This window comes from Propithecus coquereli, unplaced genomic scaffold (assembly GCF_000956105.1).
Source record: "Propithecus coquereli isolate 6110/MARCELLA unplaced genomic scaffold, Pcoq_1.0 Scaffold2, whole genome shotgun sequence".
In the NCBI taxonomy this organism is placed as follows: domain Eukaryota; kingdom Metazoa; phylum Chordata; class Mammalia; order Primates; family Indriidae; genus Propithecus; species Propithecus coquereli.
This window is the reverse complement of record NW_012144966.1, coordinates 11089240-11103590: the sequence shown is the minus strand read 5'-3', so window position 1 is coordinate 11103590 and position 14351 is coordinate 11089240. Positions and strand designations below refer to the sequence as shown.

General features: G+C 40.2%; 1 protein-coding gene across 1 annotated transcript in view; it reads right to left on the bottom strand.

Moving 5' to 3' along the window:
• The window catches only part of RUNX1T1 (runt-related transcription factor 1; translocated to, 1 (cyclin D-related)), a 128310-nt gene extending 117312 nt beyond the window's left edge, over positions 1-10998 (bottom strand). The window contains exon 1 of the mRNA XM_012643632.1: positions 10879-10998. Within this exon, the coding sequence (XP_012499086.1) occupies positions 10879-10993 (115 nt within the window). The 5' untranslated portion in view covers positions 10994-10998. The remainder of the gene's footprint in view (positions 1-10878) is intronic.
• Between the last annotated feature and the right edge of the window lie 3353 nt (positions 10999-14351).

The following is a 14351-nucleotide window of genomic DNA, read 5'->3' as shown; positions in this document are numbered from 1 at the left end:
GCTGAGATGGACCTGTCTTACTGTTTAGTACCATCTCTGGTTTTGAGGCTGGTTCATCAGGCATCACAGCAATTAGAATCCCATACAGCATCAAAGAATAGACAAAACTAGGTGGGGAGAGGAGCTGGGCTTGGTAGAGTACTGGAGGGGAAGCTCTCAGCCTGGAGCTCTACCCAGAAAACACATAAAGGCAAGCAAAAGAGGAAGAGTGCTCCTGGCAAGGGGCATCTGGTAGGGAAACCTGGAAGCCACTAAAATGGTTTTTAGCCTTGTTTGGATTCTTGATCAAATGAACGGTTCTATCTCATAAAAATGTCCATATACACAAAATTTTGCTTCCAATTTTAGGGAGCTCTTCCTTCATAAAAGTCCCTTTATGAACTTCAAGGTAAAAAAACAAAAACAGGTTAAGATGTGCGGTCATCTATGAAGATCCAAGTAGCTTGACCACTTCACAGTTTGCCTAAAGCTGATCTTGTACATAGGATGTTTTGTTTTGGGTGGGGGAGATTTGGTTTTGTTTTACTGGTTTTTGTTGCTGTTGTTGCTGCTGTTAAAACTTACAAGCCAAAATATGGCAGCAATAAATTATTCATCCTATAGGAGAACACAAGGAAAGGGGACCAAGGTGGAAAGAAACATTCTGTTGGAACCAAAACTTTCTTTTTAGTGTTAGCAACGAAAGGTTTCAGGACAGTTTTAAGTAAATAACTTGAGTTCAGGGAATGAGCTTTCAACAAATATTTAATAAAACATCAAAAAGGGGCCGGGCACGGTGGCTCACGCCTGTAAACCTAGCTCTCTGGGAGGCCGAGGCGGGCAGATTGTTTGAGCTCAGGAGTTCGAAACCAGCCTGAGCAAGAGCGAGACCCCGTCTCTACTAAAAATTAGAAAGACATTAATTGGACAACTAAAAATATATAGAAAAAATTAGCCGGGCATAGTGGCGCATGCCTGTAGTCCCAGCTACTTGGGAGGTTGAGGCAGGAGGATCGCTTGAGCCCAGGAGTTTGAGGTTGCTGTGAGCTAGGATGACGACACGGCACTCTACTCAGGGCAGTAGAGTGAGACTCTGTCTCAAAAAAAAAAAAAAAACATCAAAAAGTACCCCAACTGTTCCAGACTCCCACTTTCAAGGAGCTTACAAACTAGCAGAGAAGTCTGAATAGCATGGGTGATAGCAAAGCTGGATGTGATAAATTCTGCCTTTGGGGAAGAGAAGTCATGAAGGCTTCAGAGAGGAAAGTTTCCCCAGAGGCTTAGGAGAAGACAAAGTAGACCAGGCTTGGCTTCCCTGCAGAAAGATCTTAGGAGCCCAGACGTGATGCAACCTACGATCTTAGAGAAGGCTGAGAAAGGTCTAGCAAAGCAGGGGTGTTGTCTGCCTTGAACAACCTCATATCCCCTGGTGTCAAACAGGGCCAGACTCTCCACTAAGTCCATGCTCAATGAAGGAACAGCTAGAGAGAGGAGACACTATAAGGGTTTTATAGAATAAAGTGGTGACCAGTTCCATGGCAGTCCAGTCAGACACTAAGTAGTAAGCCTTTACTGAAGGCTGTGCTTCACACACGCCATCTCATGTCATCCTCACGACAACCCTATGAGGTCACATCACTATTATCTGGATGAGAATTACTTCTACATGAAGGGGAGCAGCAAAAGATTAAACACGTGGTAAAGCACTTGGGAGTTAGGTCTCTTCACCACTACACTCGACTGCCTTCTGGCAGAGAAGAGAGCAGCATCACCTTCCCCCAGAAGAGTAGAATCCCAGATCAGTCAACCCCAGGTTGACACTGCAATCTGTAATTTTACAGTGGGTGTAAAGTGCGAACATAGGCACAGGTTTGTAAAAAGACTCAGAGTTCCAAAGGACGTGCAGCAAAAACACTCCTTCTCCCTACTAACACCTGGGTCCCCTTCTCTTCCCCCAAAGCAAGCACTATTGTCAAATTCTTATATATACTTCCACAAGTAGAATTTTATACACTTCTTATACAACTGTAGCATTCTACAGGCATTCTTCTGCGCCTTGCTTTTTTCATTTAACAATGTATCTCAGGAATGATACTAGATCAAGACTTAAATGTCTCATTCTTAAAAAAAAAAAAAAATTGATTTTTTTATGAAGTTCTTTTTTGACTAACAATGATTAATTTTTATAAAGCAAAATTCACAATAGAATTCTTAAAAAATTCAATTCTGACAGATTTTAGAACAAAACCACAAACTCCAAATTCAGTTACAGTTCAAAGAATAAAAAGAATTGCCAGCATGTTTTTAAATTAAATGATATTAAACAAGATAATAGACTTTCAAATAATATTATCTTGATGAACCATAACCTAAAAGTCCTCATACAGGTAGATTTTGTTGTTGTTATTTGTTCCGAAACTAAAATTTCTTATATTTTTCCTTTGCAATACCTTCTGCGTCTGCCTCTTCCTTCTCATCCCACAACCCAATCCTGGTCATCCTTCTGCAATATCTAAACTCTAAACTGCTGCAACAAGCTCTCTACCTGGCCTTGGCTTCCATTCCATCTGGCCCCTCATATTAGGACCAATTCTTTGCAAACACAATTTTAATTAGGTCCATGGTTTCCCTTTACCTAGCACAATTTTTTGTTTGTTTGTTTTTACTTTGGTCTTATTAAGATCCATTTTACCATAGAATCCTTTGTTCAAAAGAAGTCCAGCTAGACAGTCTAATATATAAAGCAATTTATCATAAAAGCAGAACTATTCTGGTCTCACAGTAGTAAGGGGATGGATGAAAAGCCCTGTGCCTAATCTGGGTACTATCCATGGCACCTCCCGACCTTGAGGGGCCCCACAGAACACAGTTTAGAAATGTCTGGTGAATTCAGAAGATGAAGCTTAAATCGAAACACCTGATATTCAAGACATTTATGATCTTTTTGCTCTTATTTCCCATTAATCACTCAAGGGTCCTTTTGCTGCGGCCACGTTATTAACTTATTCTCTCTCCACCCCTACCCCACCCCAATACTCCTCCAAAGGCCTTTCCCCCATCTGGGTTCTGCACTCCCCATTCCTATTTGGTAACTTACCACAACCCTGTCACTATAGCTTTGCTTGATAAATCCTACCCGTCTCAAGACAAACTTAAATTCCCATTCACTCCTGCCTCTAAAATCTCACTTTACCATTTAATTGGTAAGTGACTGAGACCCACCATTTTTGTAGCTATTTGATTTGTCCTGAATGGGTTTACCATTCAGTGGGAGTTAAGCCTACTACTTGCATGTGTCTCTACCTCACACCCTGCTTTACACATAGGAGGCATTCATTAAATATTTATCAATTTACTTTAGATTGACTCCCAAGAGTAAAAATTTTACTTTTCTATCAGATACTCTAAAAGGTATCTTTACCATGACCACCAAAACAGCCCATGACAGTCTTTAAAAATAGTCAAATCAGGTCTAATGGGTTGTTCATTTTATTGCTCTTTACTTATGTTTTCCTCCAATATTTTATACCCGCTCCCTCTAGCCAACTCAAAGATTAGACATGTCAATGGAGACTGACCACATTTACTCTCCCTTTAGACATGAACTGATGTACCTCACCTTATTTAAACAAAAGGATGAGAATTCATTGTCTGCATTTATTTCCCATCAGAGGTCAAAGGGGATCTCATTTCTAAACAAATCTAGCTCGAGCTGAGAATGAAAATGTGTGACAGGTGGGCAAAGGAGCTGGGGAGTAAAGGACGATACTTGTCTAATACATGATAAAAGTTACAGAATCCTAATAGTCACTTAAAAAGAACACTTTCACAAGAAAGGATTACTATGTCAGTATGATGAACACCACTGTTCCCGTCCCAATATCATCTGCTGTTCTTCCCAGCTGTGTTTGCTCATCACTGTGTACATAACATATGCATAGATTCAGAAAATAAACTAGCAGCCTTTCATGACCTGTCTTACAGCTCACATCCTCCTATACCCTGAGGTTAGGGAAAGGGGTACAGTACTTCTAGTCTTATCCAGACAGACTAACCAAACTCCTAAGACTTTGTATTTAAAGCATAACATGCACTATGCTTACAACCACTGAAGATGACTTCCCAATTTCTGATATTCCACTTGTCAAATCAAATGTGCATCTGAAATGTTCTCTGCAACCCTGCTGGCTACTTCCCCGGCACCATGATCTGTGCCAACACTTTCAGGTACCATTATCTATCCACTTTCCTAGTATCATTAGGTTCTGATCTCCTACCTAAGTGTTACTAGGTCAATTCCCTAAAAAGTCTAGCCGAGGAGTCCTCTCAAGCACTCTTTATAATAATACCTCTCAACTAGTTCTCTCTCCTAGTGCTCTAATTATCTTAATATCTGGCCTCATCTAGCTCAGCACTGCTCTGGTGCTATTTCCCCTCATATTATTGGTGGCCACCTATGTCTCGAGCTTCTTCAGACAAACTGCCATTACGTCTCCCGATAATATCTTCTCCAATATTTTTCTGCTGTAATATTCAATCCAATCAAGTACCAACTAAGAGTTCACAGCATTAATATTTTGAAGGCATTCTCTTCTGTGGCAAAGAACTTCAATCTGGCTTCCCACTGAAGCCATGCAAAAATACCCATGCAAAAATTTTCTACAACCTATGAGGCAACAGGGATTCCAGTGGCTTCCTTTTCTAATGACAGATGAAAATAACATTACCTCCAAGCCCTGCCAATCACAGATATTCCCAGTAAGCAGAAGTTTCCACTGCCTTCCTGGATGATGACAAAATGCTTACCTGAATCAACCAGAAGAATGCAACAACTCCTCAGTTCCCAAAAACCTAGCCTGGGTTCATTACTAATATTTCACATATTTGAATCAAACTTCTAATAGTGTCTATATTTTAATCTCCTACAGCAATTCTACAAACTAAAGTACAAAATCAAAGTGCTATTAGTAATAATTGGACTTTTGAATGTTTTTAGAAGCAACAGCAGACTGTCTCTTCAGACAAAGTAGAAGGAGTTTTTCAGCCTTTCTTAAGATCTGATGCCTAACCAGATAATAATGTGCCCCTGTTTATTTAAATAAGCTGTTCCCGGGTTCTCTCCAAAAATGGTTTAAAGAGGTCATTTTCTAAATTTCCCAAGTCACTTGGGTTCAAACTTTGAGACTGTGGGGTTCAATGGATGCCTGGTTAACACCACCAACCTCCATCCCCGTCAGCCTCTAGCCCCTCACTTGTAACCCCACGCATGGAGTTCATCCATCATCTTGCTCAGTTACTATGACAGAAAAGCATACAGGTGATTTTCCTTGAACAAAACCTAAAATCTGTAGCTCCTCCTCACCATATAAGCAGATTCATTCCTCCAACATTCACCTCTGAAAAAAATACAGTTAACAACTAAAATTTCAGACAATGATCTAAGGTCTAGGATAGCTTTGGAAAAAATGGCTTCCTACTCCCAATGCCACTTCTTTACAATTGAGAAGAGCAGGAAGCTAGTGATATCCTACACCGATCCATTTCTCAGTTAAATGATTATTTACGGTGACCCCCACCTCAATCCTAGAAGTAAAAAATACAATGGATTTTTTTCACTCTTCCAACCATGGCAAATACCCAAAGCCTACTCTCATAGCTATCATGTGTAGACTCCGTACATACGGGAGCCATGAGGCCTGAAGATCGCTGGGTCTGCCCTTTGTCTTACTTCTGAGGGGTTCACATGGGGGCTGGGATGCACCCCAGGCCACCTGTGAAGTCTGTGACTGAACTAGAAAGGGAACTCCAGTTTGCCTGTCAGGGGACTGCACACACACACCAGCTCCTTTTTTTTTTTATAACAGAGTATTTTACACTATTCAACTAGTGAGACTTTTTTCTAGAGTAGAAGATGGTTCAGGAGCCCTCTCCCTCTATCTTAAGGGTGACCAGAAGGTTGGACCTAGCCACCTGGGAGATCAAGATAGAGTGACTGACTGGGGTGGACAAGTCACCGGGGCTAGAGACCCCAGGCAGAGGACCGCTCCGGCATGCTGGGTAGGGTCAACAAAGGGAACAGACTGATCTCTCACAGCCTCTGTGCAGTGCGGAATGGAGCTATTCTGATGAGGGAACAGAATTTAGTAATGGAGGAGCCTGGATCAGGAGATATTGAGGAATACAGACTGGCACACACTTGGGCATATCCAAGGACATGACTGCCAGTAGCTAACTCCGATTGCTAGGTGAGGCGTGAGGAGAGGGTAAGTAAAACAAAATAGTGGGTGAGATCATGGCTGCTAAGGAGAATATCAAGCCAAGTATTCAGAGAATAAAGTCCTGATTATTAAAACTCAGGCACAAAGGAGGTTATTAATTTTGGGAACACAAGGAAACCTCGATTTTCTAAATTGAGGCAAAAGGTCAAGCCAAAAGAGCAACTATGGCCAGAGTCTTAGAACAATGGGCTGAAGTTCTTGGAAATGATGAAAGTGAAATGAATCCTTTACTTAAAATCAGTGATGAAAATGCATGTGAAGGTTAAAGCTAGACTCATAGTAGGTCTCTGATATTTATCAGTTCCTCCCCTCTCTCCCAAGACCAACAACTAAGTGGTAGCCCTTGAAAGCCTTGTGCACACTTAGAAGTGGTCTGTGCCCAAGGTGTTAAAAGATTAATGAACCCAGTCAATCACATTCCCCAAGGCACTTAGAGGTGCTTAGATTGTTGGAGACACAATAGGAAAACTTCACATTTGTGCCCTTTGCAATTCTCTTCTACAGGATCTATATTCTGAAGGCTCTATTCACCCAAATACTGATTTGCTTTAGAGACCTTGATCAATACGAAACCTACAAAAACAAATGCCTGCTTTATTCCTTCATGCATTACATTATGCAGGTAATGACCATAAGAACTATCAAAGCAGAGGATTTTGAGCTCCTCTCTGTTAGTCACTGAAAATGTTAGTGGTTATAAAGCAGCATTGATGATTTTAAACTTTTTTGAACGAGAGGGTCCCATGCCTTAAACATCAGCCATAGGGAATTACTTTAACAGTGTTTCTCATGTTGAGAGCCTGGACATGATTTCATAAAGTATTAAGATTTTGAATAAAGTTCTAGGAAGCTCTCCCTTGTTGGTGCCATGTAAGGTACTGTGGCTTCAATACAGGATGTGGCTTCACAGAAAAACAACTCATTAGATCACATCAGGAGTGATAGGATTATGTCTGTGAATAAACTTTTTAATACTAATGTGACCCAGCACCTTTTCTTGAGAGTGGCAAAGTGCTCGTTGCTGTACCAGGGAATGTACCTGCATGATCTCTTTAAGATTATGCCAGCACAACATGCCACACTGGAATGTTATTTGGGCTTCGAACTGGAAAGTACATTGCTTAAAAGCATTATTCCTTGGCTACACACATGGAATCGCAAATATACACATTTGACACTGTTTGTCAAACTAACTCAAGTTGGTGTTTCAGGAAAAATGTTGCATTTGTTAATATGAAATATGCTAATGTGTCACTGTATCTGTCTTCCCCTCTATCCATTCTTGAGATATTCTGAGTTTATCTGTGAAGAGTATGTCTAGCAATTCACATGTGAAGCCACAAGCTACATAGCTAATTGAGCCTAAGCAGTGATCAAGTCTCACCCTACACAAATTACTGAAGGCACAAGTCAACCCAACTGCAATTGAGGATTAATGTTGAACCTTGTCCAAATTTCTCAAGTCTTCATTCCATCTTAATTCTCTATGCTCATGTTTTATATGGTTAGCATTGCCATTCACTTTCCTATTATAGAGATGAAATATTATTTTTATTACTATTAAGATGTGTTAGTTTTCTTTTTAATTAAGATTAGATGATTTTGAAAGAACATGTCTTTCCTAGAAATGTCACTAGTAAAATGCATCTAATTTTTCTCTAATGTGGTGCTTTCCCTGTCCATAAAACTTATTTGATTAGCAGTACTATAGAAGCTAAAGCTTTTGTATGCAGTCACTCAAGCATAATTTAATCATTTTATTTAAGCATGAAAAAAATTATTCTGAAAGCCCTGTTAGGTAAAATATCCCTGATTAGTTTAAACTTACATTTGCAGGTATGTTAAAGGTGAAATAAATCTCAGAATGCTCAGTATGCAAAGGAATAGTGTTAACTTTTTTACAATAGTCAGCAGTAAGTTAAAAATTGTAAATTAGAGAATGTAAGGAATAACTAACTCATTTTAAATTTATGTATTTAAACAGGTTATTTTAAAATAAATTTTGCTTTCCGTGAACTCTTTTTATATTACCAGGATTTTCACCTATGGAAACCTCTTTTATAGTCAAACAAGATGAGGTCCTAATTGCATAATACCATTTATCTGCTGAGGATAAAAGTGCCAACAAATGAAAATGCACATTAGGCAAGAGATTGTCAGAATAGAAAATTGTTTTTTTTTTTATTTTTTTGTTTTTTTGTTTTTAAATAACCCACTCACATTAACAAAAGACTGCAGTAGCTTCCAAATTATAGGTTGTTATTTTTAGTGGAAGTAGTTCAATATTCATATTGGAGCAGATGTAGCAGTTTAACAAAACAGCTCTTCAAATCCTGCACAAATTGAAAACAGGAAAACTGATTGCATTTTCTCTTATCACTTTCCTTTTCTGAATTGACACTTTTGGCCTTCTGAAAATTTACACATGGCTTTCATCTCAACAGCACCTGCCGATCAAACAGAAACCTAACATTTTCATAAAAATGGTATAAAGGACTAGTTTTGTTCTAAACACTGTAAAGGGCATCAGTTGCCTATTTGATGGCAACAATTGCTGTGTATAAGTCATATTCATAATAAATTTATATTTTCATTAAACTTTTTAAAAATACGTTAAGTCCCTTCTGATTTTTTTTCACATTCACTTTTTGTATGGCTCAAATCTCTTTGACTCAATGTCTAATACTTAGTGTCATTATGAAAAGACTGTGCAAAATATCTAAAAGGGTAAATTATACTAAAAAGATAATGTATATTTAGTATTCTCTCTGCCTCTGCTTGAAATACATATACACTTATCGCTACATATTACTGCCTATGTAAGCACATGAGTGTGAAATATCTACATCCCATTTTGTATTCCACCCACTAAAAGAAAACTGGAAACAAAAAGTCAGAGTCAGGCCCTATTTTTGAAGGGAACTTATACATTGTTTTATCAGATATAGATTTAGCAGGTGCTTGGCTGTTTGAGTACCCCAGATTGGGGAAGAATCCATGTCACTCACACAACACCCTGGTGACCTAAATGACTGACCACCCACTGTAAAGGGAAGGCAAAGGTAAATCTTGAAAATGGGTAGTCTTGCATGTAAAATATGCAAGATTGCTAGCTAGGTTGCTTCTCAGATTTTTAAATAACAGTACTCCACATATTTCTCTGGAACACCCAATTCTGGGTCAAATTAAAGATGCTCCTAAGACATGCTATTTGTGAGTTTCTTAGCCAAGAGAGCTCTACCCTTTCTGAAGGATTCCAGTCTGTCCTTTCCCATCCTGTCTGGGTGATAAGGTAACCTGAAGGCAGAAATGACATACAGTAATATATGTGCCACTCTGGCCAGTTGGTCTGTGAATTTCAGTGTTTCATCATGCTCACTGAGGCAACAGCAAACCTGAAATGTCAATATGTTCAGTCAATGGAAGTGAAATAATGGGACTCTATTGTCTTACCCAATCGATCTGCCGCTGTCAACAAGGAAACATGCCCCCCTGGCTTTAAACAAATTTTAATTAGGCTTTTAGTTACCAGATCATATCTATCTATCTAAGAAAACACCTATTTTGACAATGTGCAAGAGGCAAAAGAATCATTTTTCTACTTTTATTCATTTTAAGAACCTTCCAAAGTTGATATCAAAAATTTCTGAAATACAGTGATGAGTCAATAAAACATTTTTCTTCTTTTAAACTGACTCCAAGCAAAAAAAAAATTCACGGTTCAAATCCAAAATACAAATCGACCTAACAGACCTGGATTTTTTTTTTCCCCTCTAGCCCGAGTTGAACCATACTATAAAATCAACCAATTCCATATTAAAAGTCAGTTTCGCTGGCTTTTCTCACTCATTCAAGTGCTGTAAGCATCAATGCATCACCCATTCAAAACAAGTCTCACAAAACCAAACGTTAATGATCAATCCCAAAAGCCTCTACCCTCTTCTCTCAGTTTATCAATCCTAAACGTTAAGGGGCGAATGAAACTCCTGTTAAAATCGGGTAGGTGTGTGGTGCTGAGAAGGGCGGGGGGTCTGGAAGAGGAAGGAACACAACATTTTAAGTCATTCGAATCGCACCTAAGTTCTCTAGCCCTTCATGCCACCAAAAGAGAGAGTGTCTCACTTTCAAATAAAATAAAAATGGACTAATCAAGTTGTTAAGCAGTTTTTTTCTCTCCCTTCTTCATCTAAAGGCTTCGGCGTCCAGTCCATAAATAATCTATTGTTCCCCCTTTATCGAGTCTCTTTAAACCTATTCAGACTGGCAAAACTGGACCCAATTAAAGATAAGGCCCTCCGGCAACCTCACCTCGGCGAGTCCTGTCTGGATAGCAGAGGTGATGGGAGATAGCGCCAAGGCCAGGGCTGGTGCCGCCTCCTCACCCCACACGACAAAAGGCAGATTCCTCTTTCTCCCTCTGCTAATCTTTAAATGTAAATTCTCTCCGCCAGCTAAGAGCAGCGACAGATAACAGGTTACATCTTCACTTCTCCTGGTCTTATCGACTTCTGAATCGTTCGGAAAGGGAGAGGGGGAGAGAGACAGCCGCCTCCCCGCGCCCCCTCCTCCGGCCGCCCCTCCTCCTGCCGCTCGCCTCCCCCCGTTCGCTCGCGGAGATTACCTTCTGGCAAAGGAGCGCGGGAGAGCGGCCGCCGCGGCACCCAGACCGCGGCTTTGTATTCATTAAACACACATCGGAGCTTATCAGAAGTAAAAGGCTTGTCAGGATGGCACATTGTGTGTGAGTGAGTGTGTGAGCGCAGGAGGGAGAGGAGAGAAGCCAACGTGCATCAGGGTGATTACAATATCAGCAGGGCCCAGATGGAGGCAGGAAAATAAACACAGGGTGCGTGTGAGACGGAGCGGGAGAGGGAGGAAAAGTGGGAGAGAGAGGGAGAGACAGAAGAGACAGGCAGGAGGCAAGCAACCGAAAGGGATGGAGGGGGCGGGGGTTCAGGCCCCAGGATGGGGCTGGAAAGTCGGGGAGAGCCATCCTAAGCCTGGCTGGGGAGGAGAGGCAGGGCTGGGAGTCGCCTGCATGCCCAAATCTGCCCCTACCCCAAGCAAAAAAAAGGGGGAGTCCTCACCAGCAAGCTGTATTTCCCTGCTCCAGGCCTGGACTGGAACATTTTAGAGGTTCTGGCAAGGTCAGAGGGGGATCAAGAGCTATCTCTTGGCAGAGGATAAGGAGACATTCCCCATCTCACCTCCATCCAAACAGCCACAATTTGCACAACAAACCTAGTGAGTCCTCAGAGCAGTTAAGCAGCCTTCCAGACCAACCTTAAGTGGCAGTTCTCGCCCCTTTCTTTGCAGCCCCCGCACACCCACCTGTACAGAGATATAAAATAGCTCCCTTCCCTGGGCCTTAATGTGTCCCAGCTGAAGATTCCTGCAGCCAGCATCATTGTGATAAGGAGGACCACTTGTGATTGGTAGCTACAGGTGACTCTTAGACACCTGCTCCACCTCCAGAAATTGTGTTGGGGGAGGGGGTTCCTTATGTGTACATCTGAGAGTCTATTTTGGAGGTGGGAATCTGAAATTGAGGCAATCAATCTCAGCTTGAGCTGCCTCATGACTCTTCACCCACCCAGAGCCTGAGAATCAATCAGAGAACAAGCAGGGGCTAATGCCCGTCTGCAGTCCAGAGTTCATCCTCCTCCCATGCAGGGTCAGAGGGAGATACACCTGAGTAGTCCCTCGGGAGCCCCTTTTCACTTTTAAATGCACCCATCAGACAATCTGAACATCTGATCAGATCCTTAATGGAGTGCAGATAATGCTGCAAAGGTTATTTTATTGGGGGGGGGGCGGATATTTGGTTGTGTTGCGTTTCCAGGCACTGAAGCTTGGTTAAGAAGCTCTCACTACAGTATGAAGAGTGAGTTCAGAATGAAAGAGCCAGTAAACTACATCATTTTTCATGGCACATACTGTAGCCCCAGCTGCTGTGAAATTTAGGGTTATAAAATAGTTTGTGCATGGGGTCTCAATAGAAAGACAAATTGGGGGGAGGGGGTGTAAGGCTAGTGAGTAGAGAAAGACATAGAAGAGCAAGAGAAATAGCAGCTGCCTTTTAGAGGAGACAAATTTTAAGAAGCTTTTTAGAAAATGAGGAGAGGTATTGTTTAATCAAGCACTCCCCACCAAATCACTTAGCCAAAAAACCATTTGTGTGTAGTGGACACCCCCAGCCTCAGGGCTCTGACCCCAAGAAAAGAATTTAAAGACATTTGGTAGGTAATACAAAGCGGAAAAAGGCTGGGCATAGGTGGGGGAAGGGCGTGTGTGAAAATCCTGTCATGCAATGAATGTCAGATAAAAAAGGGGTCTGCCACAATACTCCAGTAATCCAATAATGTGAAAAACCTTGTGGTATCACTGAGACGAGAACAAGGTAATATTTCTCCATAAATCTTCAAAAGTGACCAGGTTCAATAGTTGTAGAAGGGTGCAAGGGTAAGAAGTGAAACACTTGGCAGGCTACATTACAAAATCAAGTGAGCTCTAAATGGGTGAAAATCTGTCATTCTTACATGTTTTAAATTTAATAACAGATTTCGAGAGTATCATTTTAGCTCTCATAAAAGGTCACCTTTCACCTTTTCTCTGGCTGTTGTAGAAAAATGTATTCAGAATAACCAGAAGCAACCACACATACCCTCCCCTTTATTACATTTTAGTTAGATCAGCTTGGACACAGACTACATACAAACACCTAAAAATCCAACAAAATTCTAGGAAGAAAAGATACAATTTACAAATTCCCACTGATTTTTTTCCTTATATGCTCTTTTAAGAAATGCTATTTTTAAAAAATAAATTACAATACTATTGCTTTCAAACGCAAAAAAGGTTTATATTTTTCTTTTAAGAGGCATCCCAAGCACTAAAGGCATGAAGAAATCTGTGCAAAAGCTAATCTGCCAATGTTCTCATTTCGTAAAGGCACAGTATTTCTATTACTACCTTGTTTGTTCATTGACTTTTGGCTCACAGTTATAGAAAAGATCAACCAATTCTCAAATGGGAAGAATCCATGACTCTCTTCCAAAGCAAACACTTTACTGCAAAGCTTTCAATTAAAAAAAGAAAAAGAAATACAATAATCAAGAAGTATAATCACAGAATAAGTGTACAACAGAAAGTGGTTTCTATAATCACAGCTGTCTTAAAGTCCAGGCTAGAGACTAGAAATCTTAATTTCAACTAGTTCTTTTCTTAATAATAGGTTACCTTCCTATAAAAGCAAGAAGTCCATCTGCCCCAGGCAGATAAGTTTTGAAGCATTAATTCAGATAAAAATCTAGCATTTTCTTTCTTTCTTTGAGTATGTGAATTCTAGTGTGCTATAATGTGAGAATTCCAACATATGACCATTATGGCATAATATCTCATTGCTCAGCTTGTCATTATTTCATTTGTAATTCTTATGTTAATTATGTTCATAATTACTATAAACAGATGTGGTAGACATTCATGTGACCTTTTATTGCAGAATGCATTCTTCACTCATTTTGCTTTAATTTCTCATGTATGTGAAGCTGAAATGTAGGAAAAAGAAAAAGGCTTTCTAATTTTCTAATGTTTTATATGCATAAGTTAAAACAGAACCTACCTTCTACTTAATCTGCATTTCAGAATATTCTTAATGTTTAAGCTGCTTTGCATCACATTTCTAAATTGCACACTGAACCTCACTAAATTATAGCTATGGATGCCAAACAAAGGCTAGCATCCATGTCTAAGTTGTTTGTCTTTTTTTAATATCAAAGGTTAATGCAGCAGAATTGTGCTTCAAAACCATGTGCATAGCAGCTACATGGCGATTTATTCACTCATAACTCAACCATCAACCTCTTTACATAAAAAACATTTACAATAAAATCAGTATGGATTTCATTAGCTGAAAACCTCCTCGGATTTCATTTCTTTGGCCCTAATCTATAATTAGTGTGGACAGACAGGTGCAAACCCTTCTCTTCTACAGATGACTACTGGAAATGGTGCAAAGTAGCTCCTTCTGTTTAAACAACACACAGATAACCTGCTCTGTCTTATCACTTACAATTACCTCCATTAAACTGAACT